The following is an 11305-nucleotide window of genomic DNA, read 5'->3' as shown; positions in this document are numbered from 1 at the left end:
AAGGAGAGAAGGAAGGACGAAGAAAGAAGAAAGAAAGAAAAGAAAGAAGAAAGAAGAATGATAAGAAAGAAGGAAGAAGAAAGAAAAGAAAGAAGAAGAAGAGAGAGAGAGAGAGAAAGGAAGGAGGAAGAAAGGAAGAGATAAGGAAGGAAGGAGAGAGAGAGAGAGAGAGGATGGAAGGAAGGAAGAAAGGAAGAGATAAGGAAGGAAGGAGAGAGAGATCAGGAAGGAAGGAAAGAAGGAGAGAGAGAAGGAAGGAAGGAAGGAAGGAAGGAAGGAAGGAAGGAAGGAGGGAGGGAGGGGAGGGAGGGAAGGAGGGAAGGAAGGAAGGAGGAAGGAAGGAAGGAAGGAAGGAAGGAAGGAAGGAAGGAAGGAAGGAAGGAAGGAAGGAAGAAGGAAGGAAGGAAGGAAGGAAGGAAGGAAGGAAGGACGGACTGTAGGGAACCCCCATCTCCATTGTCAGGAACTCTTAAGGGGCTTTCTGCCTTTTGGGAAGGTGGCTGGTTACAGAAGGCAAGCAGGTGAACAGAATTGGTTGGGCCAGTTTGGGGACCAAAAGTGAAATCCTGGACAGCATGTTCACAAAGCAGTTAGCCATGCCTGATATCTGTACTGCTTGTACCATTTTTAAGGGCAAGAGTTCAGTGGATCTTTTGGGGGGGTGGGAGGGCATGATAATTTTGTTGTAGACCATGAAGTTATATGGCAGCATGCCAGAGTTGCTCTTAGCTTGGCTTGTTTATAACGCAAGAAGTCATGCTCTGTGGTGGACCACAACATCCTGGAAAGAGTCCAGGGACTGTAGCCAAGGTCAAGTAGAATCCATCTTTTGGCTCCTTCCTCACAGGAATTCTTCTGGAGAAGCCTTGGACTTCACAGAGGCTGAGCCGGTGGGCAAACAGCCACCTGGCATGGAACCCAGGCTGTCCTGTGGCTTCTGGCAGGAAGAAGAGAATAAAGGACCCAAGAAAGTCTAACCTATATCATGTCCTAGGGGGTGAGGCTAGAAATTAATATATAAGCCCAGGGCTTTTTTTGTAGCAGGAACTCCTTTGCGTATTAGGCCACACACCCCTGATGTAGCCAATCCTCCAAGAGCTTCAGGGCTCTTAGTACAGGGTCTATTGTAAGCTCCAGCAGGATTGGCTAAATCAGGGGGGCATGGCCTAATATGCAAAGGAGTTCCTACTACAAAAAAAAGCCCTGGTTTAGGCCACACACCCCTGATGTAGCCAATCCTCCAAGAGCTTACAGGGCTCTTATTCCAGGGCCTACTGTAAGCTCCAAGAGGATTGGCTACATCAGAGGGATGTGGCTCTTATGCAAAGGAGTTTCTGCTACAAAAGAAGGCCTATCCGGAAATTGGCCAAGGAGAAGAAGAAGAAGAAGCAGCAGCAGTCCAGGCAAGGAGTGGACATGGAGGTGCCCCTTCATTTTGCCTCCAGGATGAAATGCTCTTTATGTAGGGTTGCCAAGAGTCAGGGGCTGTGGACCAATAAGATCAGGCTCCAGGAAAGGACTTACCTCCAATGGGAGCAGCGAAGCAACATCCAACCCCCACCGCACACGCAGCCGCCAGCATCTCAGTGTTGCGAGATTCATTCTGCAAGGGAAACAAGGAGGCATGAAAGGCAAGATGAACATAAGAACATCAGAAAAGTCCTACTGGATAAGACCAACAGCCTATCCACTATGGCATCCTGTCTGAAACCGAGGCCAGAGGGCATAGAGGCCAAGGCCTTCATAAGAACATAAGAAGAGTCCTGTTGGATCAGGCCTTATTGTATAACCTATTGTAATTGATGTTGTTAGCCGCCCTGAGCCTGTTTCGGCGGGGAGGGCGGGATATAAATAAAATGTTGATTGATTGATTGAGGCCTGTGATCTCATCTAGTCCAGCATCCAGTTCCTCTGGAGGGTCAACAACACGATAGAGAGGCCGAGGCCCTCATAAGAACATCAGAAGAGCCCCGCTGAATCAGACCAGTGGTTCATCTAGTCCAGCATCCCGTCTCACACAGTGACCAAGCAGTTCCTCTGGAAGGACAACAACAGGGCACAGCAGCTGAGGCCTTTCCCTGATGTTGCCTTCTGGCTCTAGGATTCAGAGAATTAGTGCCTGAATGAGAAGGTTCTAGTCACCATGACCAGTAGCCATCGATAGCTATTAATATCCTCTATGAATCTATCCAATCCTCTTTTAAAGCTATGTCCATGCCCATCACAACATCCTCTGGCAGTGAATTCCATATTTCAATCAGTCTCTGTGTAAAGAAATATTTCTTTTTGTCTGTCCTGAACCTACTGCCCATAGGCTTCATTGGATGCCCCTGAGTTCTAATATTCTGGGAGAGAGAGGAAAATTTATCTTGGCCAACTCTTTCCATGGAGGGTAAGTTTATCAATGGCTACTAGCTATGGTGACTGATAGGACCCTCCACATTCAGAGGCAATAAGCCTCTGAATCTCAGCACCAGGAAGCAACATCAGGGGAAGGCCTCTAGACCTTGTCGTTGGCCCTCCAGAGGAACTGGCTGGCAACTGTGTGAGACAGGATACTGGACTGGATGGACCACTGACCAGATCCAGCAGGGCTCTTCTCGTGTTCTTATAAAGGCCTCGGCCTCTATGCCCTGTTGTTGGTCCTCTGAAGGAACTGGTTGTCCACTGTGAGAGACAGGGATGCTGGACTAGATGGACCACTAATCTGATCGAACAGGACTCTTCTTCAGTTCTTATGAAGGCCTCAGCCTCTGTGCCCTGTTGTTGGCTGTACAAAGAAGTTGGTTGGCCACTGGGTGAGACAGGATGCTGGACTAGATGGACCACTGGTCTGATCCAGAAGGGCTCTTCTGATGTTCCTATGAAGGCCTCGGCCTCTCTGCCCTGTTGTTGGCCCTCCAGAAGAACTTATTGGCCACTGTGTAAGAAAGGATGTTGGACCAGAGGGACCACTGGTCTAAGCCAACTCTTCTGATGTTCTCAAATTCCAGGCCAAGGCAAATAGCAGTAAATTACATCAGTGTAACCATAAATACTGCAGGGTTTTTCTGAAGCACTGATGAGCATGCTGAAAACTGTACAGCAACAGACCTGCATGATTCTATACACACCAACACCCACACATAGCAGACTGAAGCCAGGAAAGACAATCTTGCCTAGAAGCACCTGGAGAGTGAGATCTGAACTCATGACTGCCGCCTCGATGTTCTTCCTCATTCATCTCTGCCAGGCACTGGGCATCTCCCCAACTACGTAGTCACCCAAACCAGCTGCTCACCTCATAGATGCCGCCGAAGAGTGAAAGGAACTTGCTGAGGATGGCCGCGCACATGCTGGCTATGTGGACAAATGGTCCCTGCAGAGAAAATGGGGAAAGAGTTAGTGAGAAGAGAAGGGAGACCCTACCACCAGTTCCAAGAACCCAGAGCAAACAGCCATGGAGACAGGGGGAACCATCTCCCACCATAGAACATAAGAACAGCCCTGCTGGATCAGTCCAGCGGTCCCTCTAGTCTAGCGTCCTGCCTTACACAGTTGCCAACCAGTTCTTCTGGACGTCCAACAACAGGGCATAGAAGCCAAGGCCTTCCCCTGATGTTGCCTCCTGGCTCCGGGATTCAGAGGCCCCGGAATGTGGAGGTTCTTCTCAGCCACCCTGGCTAGTGGCCATAGATAGACTTATCCTCCATGAATCTAGCTAATCTCCTTTGAAAGCTGCTTCTCCCTGTGGCCATCACTGCATCCTCCGGCAGCAAATTCCACCTTTTAATCACTCTCTGTGTAAAGTTCTATTTCCTTTTGTCCATCCCGAACCTACTGCCCATCAGCTTCATCGGATACCCTCGAGTTCTAGTATGTGGGGACCCTCCAGCCTTTCTTCACAGGGAAGGAGCTCCAACCCCCTCAACATCTTGCTTATCCTCCTCTGCACAGGTTCTTCCAGGTTGGTCCATCTTCCCACCACTAGGGCCTTCCTCTTGCTCTCCTTTATGTCCTCATACCTGCATGTTGCCCACCTGGCCCATGAATCCTTCTCCCACTTGCAAGCCCATCCACCGCCCATTCTCAGTTGCCCGCGCCACCTTCGCCCCTTTCCCCAACAGCAGTGGCCAGTGTATACAACTGGGTGTGCTGCTGCCATCACCACCTGGCGTGCCCCCCCCCCTTGTGCACCATTCTCACACTCTTCCTTAATGACCCTGGGCAGGTGGGAGCATAGCTACAGAGAGGTGGCAAGGGAGGGAGTGTTATCATGGATCAGCCTCAGCCAGGGCTCAGAAGCAGCAGGGACTCCCTGGGAGAAGCAGACTCCTCAGGAGTTTGAAGCAGCTGCCCTGAGCTGACAGAAGAGGAGTTGCAGACTCATCAAGGCTCACCAGCAGCAGCTGACTCATCAAGGCTCACCAGCAGCACCAGACCTGATGCAGCAGGTCATCAGTAGCCCACCAGCTTCACCTCCACCCTTTGAGCACTGAAGACAGCAGCAAAGGAGGGAGCTGCAAGACAGAGGTCAGAGTGCTTGCCTCCTGGCCTGTCGCCAGTCGCTGGCTGAGAACAGTTTGGAGTAGATGCAGAGTTATGCTCCAGCAGTGGGCCGCTAGCGAGGCTGGTTAGTCAATGCCTAGAAAATCAGCTCAGAGAGTCTGCTTGGTGTGGAAGCAATGAGTCAATCCACTAGATTCTGGAACCACAACTCCTGACCCTGCTTTTGTTGTGTGACCTTGGACTGGCTTTGGACATTGACTTTGGCTTGTGGGTAACCCTTGGACCTCCTGACTCTGCTCTCTGGTTCACCCCTTCTGGTAATTGCCCTCTGGCCTGGGAACCTTTGGCTTGTGGACTTCTGGGACTGCACTCTGGGGTCTGTGCTGAGCACCTGAATGTTTCTGGATTGCCTGCCTGTGCCTGCTGCACGACAAGTGCTGTCTTTGGCACTCAAAGGGTGGAGGTGAATCTGGTGAGCTACTGATGCTCAGCTGAGGTTCATCAGATGCATCAGGTCTGGGTCCTGGTAGTGACTCTGAGTCAGCTGCTGCTGGTGAGCCTTGATGAGCTTGCAGCTCCTCCAGTGGGTCCCACCAGACTCCATGGGCCTAAGCAGCTGCCCCATTTGGGGCATCCTGACGCTGGCCCTGGCTTTTCTTCCCAGAAGCTCTCCAGCCCCGAAGACTCTTCCTGCTTCCTGAAGCTGGCAAAGCTCAGCCTGTCTGCAGATCAGTCCTCCACACCTCTTTGCCCAAAGGCATCCCACTGCCCAGGGCGCACGTCAAGCCAAGCACTTTTGCCACAAAGGTCTTGAGGGTCAGATATTCCTTCAGCACGACGCCCCGCAGGATGGTCTTCATTTCAGGGATGCCTGAGCCTGTGGAAGGATGGAGAGATGGGTCAAGTGCAAGATAAGGAAAAGAGCGACCCTTTCCCAGTCTCCCTCTCTTTCTCTGGAGAGAGATTTCAGCTTCAAAAGGCCCCTTGTGGCTCCAGAAGAGGGGGTGAAGTGCAATAAAAGGCAAAGGTAGAGGATACTGCCCAGGAATTGAGATCACAGGGAGTGGTCCACTTGACTGTCCCGTTGACTAAAGAAGCTTGTTTGGTGGGGACACAAGACATGGCCTTTTCAGTGGCAGCCCCATGATTTTGGAACAACTTCCCTTGGGAGAAGCACCTGGCCCCCTCACTTTTTGATCTTTAGGTGGTAGTTGATGGTTTTATTTAGGACTAGGTTTGATTTTAAAAGTCCTGAGCTGTGCTTCTTAAATTTTGATTTTACCAATTAGTGTGTATTCTCTTCTGCGCATTTCGTTCATAGCGTCAGCTGCCTTGAGTGCCGTTAAGGAAGAAAGGTGGACCATAAACGTTAAATAAATATGTTTTCCAAGAGTCACCAAAGGTTGGATTTTAGGGCCATGTCAAAGATTTCTGTTGCATTTCTGGGGGCTGAGCACAGTCTCAAAGAGCTTGGCTGTGAACTTAAGAAGAGCCCTGCTGGATCAGGCCAGTGGTCTACCTAGTCTGGCATCTCACACAGTGGCCAACCAGTTCCTCTGGACAGCCAATAACGGGGCATAGAGGCCGAGGCCTTCCCCTGATGCTGTCTCCTGGCTCTGGGGTTCACCGGATTAGTGCCTCTGAATGTGGAAGTTCCCCTCAGCCACTATTGGTTGATAGCCTTACCCTCCATGAATTGATCTAATCCTCTTTCCAAGCTGTTCATTCCTGTGGCCATCGCTACATACTGTGCCATAATAGGGCTGGTCCTGGAGGGAAGGAAGGAGTGGGCGTCCAGCACACCCTCCCTCTAAATGCTGAACACATGAGCACAGATGAAGAGCCTTCTACTGAATTAGTCCATCAAGACCAGTCATGTCTACTCAGACTGGCAGTGGTTCTCCAAGAACTCTGGCTGAGGTCTTTCTCACATACCTCCTGCCTGGTCCTTTGAACTGGAGATACCAGGGATTGAACCTGGGACCTTCTGTGTGCCAAGCAGAGGTTCTACCACCAAGCCACACCCCCTCCCCTAAAACAGTGCTTCACAGATGAAAGCTTGCAATGAATCAGACCATCACTCCATCAAGGTCAATCTGTTTTACTCAGACCAGCAGTAGCTCTCCAGGGTCTCAGGCAGATGTTTTTCACATCACTTCCTGCCTGGTCCTTTTAACTGGAGATGCTGGGGATTGAACCTGGGACCTTCTGTGCACAAAGCAGGGGATCTCCAACTGAGCCACAGCCCCTTCCCAAGGCGCTTCTAGTATACAACACAATCTTCCCCTGGGATGGCTGACAAGGACATGAATTCCACCTCCACCACCTGCCCTTTTCCCGGACTCACCAACTGCTTGCGGTGCCAAGATCTGCGTGAAGCCGGCAGAGAACGTGATCAGCACCACAGGGTAGGTGACCCAGGCCAAGTACTGCAAGAAGATATTGGCGTCCAGCCCCCCGTACATCCACTTCTGGGCTGCGCAAGAGACAAAAATGCACAAGTGGGCGTGGATGACTGAGCAGGTTTTTCTCTCACCCTTCAGGCTCAGGAGCTCATGGCGGCACATAGGGCTCGCCTCCCCAATCCTGTCCTCACGACAACCTTGTGAGGTAGGTCAGGCAGATGGAGACTGGCCTGAGGTGAGTTTCAGGGCTGGGTGGGGAGTCAAACGCTAAGTCCCAGGAAGAAAGGTTGAAGGTGCTGGGTATGTGAAGCCTGGAGAGGAGACGGCTGAGAGGTGATATGAGAACCAGCTTCAAGTATGTGAAGGGCTGCCATATAGAGAGGATGGTGCAGACATGTCTTCTGTTGCCCCAAAAGGCAGGACCAGAACTAACAGGTTGAAATTAAATCAGAAGAATTTCTGGCCCAGCATGAGGAAGAACTTCCCGACAGTTAGAGCAATTCTTTAGTGGAACAGGCTTCCTCGGGATGTGGTGTACTCTCCTTCTTTGGAGGTTCTGAAGCAGAGGCTAGATGGTCATCTGACAGCAATGCTGATTCTGTAAACTCACGCAGATCATGCCCTGAGACATCATCTTCAATGAGTCAATATCCCATTTCAGGCTAGCTTGATCTGGTAAGATCTCGAAAGCTAAGCAGGGTTGGCCCTGGTTAGTAAGAACATAAGAGAAGCCCTGTTGGATCAGGCCAATGGCCCATCTAGTCCAACACTCTGTGTCACATAAGAACATAAGAGAAACCATGTTGGATCAGGCCAATGGCCCATCCAGTCCAACACTCTGTGTCACACAGTGGCCAACAAACCCAGGTGCCATCAGGAGGTCCATCAGTGGGGCCAGAACACAAGAAGTCCTCACACTGTTGCCCCTCCCAAGCACCAAGAATACAGAGCATCACTGCTCCAGACAAGGGAGTTCCATATATACCCTGTGGCTAATAAACACTGATGGACCTCTGCTCCAGATGTTTATCCAACCTCCTCTTGAAGCTGGCTATACTTGCAGCTGCCACCTCATGTGGAAGTGAATTCCATGTGCTAATCACCCTTTGGTTGAAGAAGGGCTTCCTTTTATCTGTTCTAACCCAACTGCTCAGCAATTTCATTGAGTGTCTTCTTGTATTGTGAGAAAGGGAGAAAAGTAATTCTTTCTCTACCTTCTCTATCCCATGTATAATCTTGTAAGGCTCTATCGTGTCACCTCTCAGTCAACGTTTCTCCAAGCTAAAGAGCCCCAAGCGTTTTAACCTTTCTTCATAGGGGAAGTGTTCCAACCCTTTAATCATTCTAGTTGCCCTTTTTCTGGACTCCTTCCAATACTATAATTGTACTTGTACTATATAATGCTTGATGGGAGACCATCAAGATGCTCCAGGGTCGCTCCACAGAGGCAGGCAATGGTACACCACCTCTGTTCCTCTCTTGCCTTAAGAAACCCATGAGTGGTGACCACGAGTCAGCTGCAACTTGACGGCACTTTTCACACATGTACTTAGTCTTACCTTGCAGGCAGGTAGCAATGGTGAAGTCCATGGCCCAGCTCACCAAGGCCATCAGCAAGCCCAAAAGAATGAGGAAGATCCAGTCTTCACCCACCTTGGAGATGAGGAACTTTTGGCAACGCACGGTACAGACTGTGGGGAGAAGGGGAACGCATTAGGGAATGGCCAACTAGGGGGTCAGGAGCTGTGGAGAAAGAGGACTCCTATCATGGAGGAATGCTTAAGAAACAATTCAGATTGAACAGACCTCTGGAGAACCACCTGATGGCACCTGGGTTTTGGCCACTGTGTGACACAGAGTGTTGGACTGGATGGACCACTGGCCTGATCCAACATGACTTCTCTTATAGAGCTGCCTTATTCTGAACAAGATCCTTGGTCCATCAAGGTTAGTCTCATCTCCTCAGCTGTCACCCTGAAGCACTAAGGAGGAGGGCCATAGCTCAGTGGTAGAGCATCTGATTGGCATGCAAAAGATCCCAGGTTCAAACCCTGGCATTTCCAGTTAAGAGGTCCAGGTAACAGGCAATTAAAAGGAGCCACATGGCACAGAGTGGTAAGCAGTCCAAGCTCCGCTCTGCTCACAACCTGAGTTTGATCCCAGAGTGTTGGACTGGATGGGCCATTGGCCTGATCCAACATGGCTTCTCTTATGTTCTTATGTGACACAGAGCGTTGGACTGGATGGGCCACTGGCTTGATCCAACATGGCTTCTCTTATGTTCTTATGTGACACAGAGTGTTGGACTGGATGGGCCACTGGCCTGATCCAACATGGCTTCTCTTATGTGACACAGAGTGTTGGACTGGAGGGGCCACTGGCCTGATCCAACATGACTTCTCTTATGTTCTTATGTGACACAGAGTGTTGGACTGGAGGGGCCATTGGCCTGATCCAACATGACTTCTCTTATGTTCTTACTAACCAGGGCCAACCCTGCTTAGCTTTCGAGATCTTACCAGATCAAGCTAGCTTGAAATGGGATATTGACTCATTGAAGATGATGTCTCAGGGCATGATCTGCGTGAGTTCACAGAATCAGCATTGCTGTCAGATGACCATCTAGCCTCTGCTTCAGAACCTCCAAAGAAGGAGAGTCCACCACATCCCAAGGAAGCCTGTTCCACTAAAGAATTGCTCTGTCGGGAAGTTCTTCCTCATGCTGGGCCACAAATTCTTCTGATTTAATTTCAACCTGTTAGTTCTGGTCCTGCCTTCTGGGGCAACAGAAGACAAGTCTGCACCATCCTCTCTAAATGGCAGCCCTTCACATACTTGAAGCTGGTTCTCATATCACCTCTCAGCCGTCTCCTCTCCAGGCTACACATACCCAGCTCCTTCAACCTTTCCTCCTGGGACTTAGCGTTTGACTCCCCACCCAGCCCTGAAACTCACCTCAGGCCAGTCTCCATCAGCCTGACCTACCTCAAAAGGTTGTCGTGAGGACAGGATTGGGGAGGCGAGCCCTATGTGCCGCCGTGAGGTCCTGAGCCTGAAGGTTGAGAGAAAAACCTGCTCGGTCATCCACGCCCACTTGTGCATTTTTGTCTCTTGCGCAGCCCGGAAGTGGATGTACGGGGGGCTGGACACCAATGTCTTCTTGCAGTACTTGTTCTGGGTCACTTTCCTGACAGTTAGAGCGGTTCCTCAGTGGAACAGGCTTCCTCGGGAGGTGGGGGGCTCTCCTTCCTTGGAGATTTTGAAACAGAGGCTAGATGGCCATCTGACAGCAATGAAGATCCTGTGAGTTTAGGGGGAGGGACTGGTGAGTTTCCTGCATTGTGCAGGGGGTTGGACTAGATGACTCTGGGGATCTCTTCCAACTCTATGATTCGATGATTTTATATGTAAAGTTTTGGATCAGCTCCCAAAATGAGCTGCTGCCCGTCTGAGTAGGCAATACTGATGTTGATGCCCCAACAAGGATTCAGTATAAGGCAGCTTAGTGTGTTGTTTCTGTGACAGAGAAACCAGGTCTGTGCAGCACACTTTGAATTCCATGCACACAAAAAGGGCTCTTGCATAAGCATATATCAGTATGCGTGCCTGCACCCCTGCCTTACGCAACCTTGGGTCTAGGAGGAGATTTAGTTCGTTACACCGTGTAAATCTGATATATTACCCTGGGTGCAAGCGCAAGGCCTTTTCTCCAGGATTGTTCATGCTTCTTCCAGCATCAACAGCTCCCCCACCCACAGTAGAGATTTAACATCTTGCCCTCAGAGCAGCTGCAATCTGCCATTTCTCCTTTTTCACTGTGCTAAAGATTTTCTCAATTAAAAGACGTTTGCTCCTAGGGAGGACACCTAGGGCAAACTTTGGCAGTATAATAAAAAGCGGAGACATCACCCTGCCAACAAAAGTCCGTATAGTCAAAGCAATGGTATTCCCAGTAGTAATGTACGGCTGTGAGAGTTGGACCATAAGGAAGGCCGAGCGCAGAAGAATAGATGCTTTCGAGCTGTGCTGCTGGATGAAACTCTTGAGAGAAGAGAACATATGAAGCTGCCTTATACTGAATCAGACCCTTGGTCCATCGAAGTCAGTATTGTCTTCTCAGACTGGCAGCGGCTCTCCAGGGTCTCAAGCTGAGGTTTTTCACACCTATTTGCCTGGACCCTTTTTAGTTGGAGATGCCGGGGATTGAACCTAGGACCTTCTGCTTACCAAGCAGATGCTCTACCACTTAGCCACAGTCCCTCCCTTGGACTGAACAGGAGGTGGTGGCAGCTACAAGCATAGCCAGCTTTAAGAGGGGATTGGATAAAAATATGGAGCAGAGGTCCATCAGTGGCTATTAGCCACAGTGTGTGTGTACATATATATGTGTGTGTGTGTGTGTGTGTGTGTGT

General features: G+C 50.2%; 1 protein-coding gene across 2 annotated transcripts in view; it reads right to left on the bottom strand.

Annotated features, from left to right (window-relative positions):
• Positions 1-11305, bottom strand: part of CLCN2 (chloride voltage-gated channel 2) — a 148276-nt gene that overhangs the window by 71834 nt on the left and 65137 nt on the right. For both annotated transcript variants that reach the window (XM_060242594.1, XM_060242595.1), the window contains exons 3-7: positions 8453-8584; positions 6836-6964; positions 5232-5365; positions 3281-3358; positions 1525-1603 (exon numbers count right to left, since the gene is read on the bottom strand). In XM_060242594.1, the coding sequence (XP_060098577.1) occupies positions 1525-1603; positions 3281-3358; positions 5232-5365; positions 6836-6964; positions 8453-8584 (552 nt within the window). The remainder of the gene's footprint in view (positions 1-1524; positions 1604-3280; positions 3359-5231; positions 5366-6835; positions 6965-8452; positions 8585-11305) is intronic.

This window comes from Heteronotia binoei, chromosome 6, assembly GCF_032191835.1.
Source record: "Heteronotia binoei isolate CCM8104 ecotype False Entrance Well chromosome 6, APGP_CSIRO_Hbin_v1, whole genome shotgun sequence".
Taxonomy (NCBI): Eukaryota; Metazoa; Chordata; class Lepidosauria; order Squamata; family Gekkonidae; genus Heteronotia; species Heteronotia binoei.
This window is presented reverse-complemented; position numbering and strand designations above follow the sequence as displayed.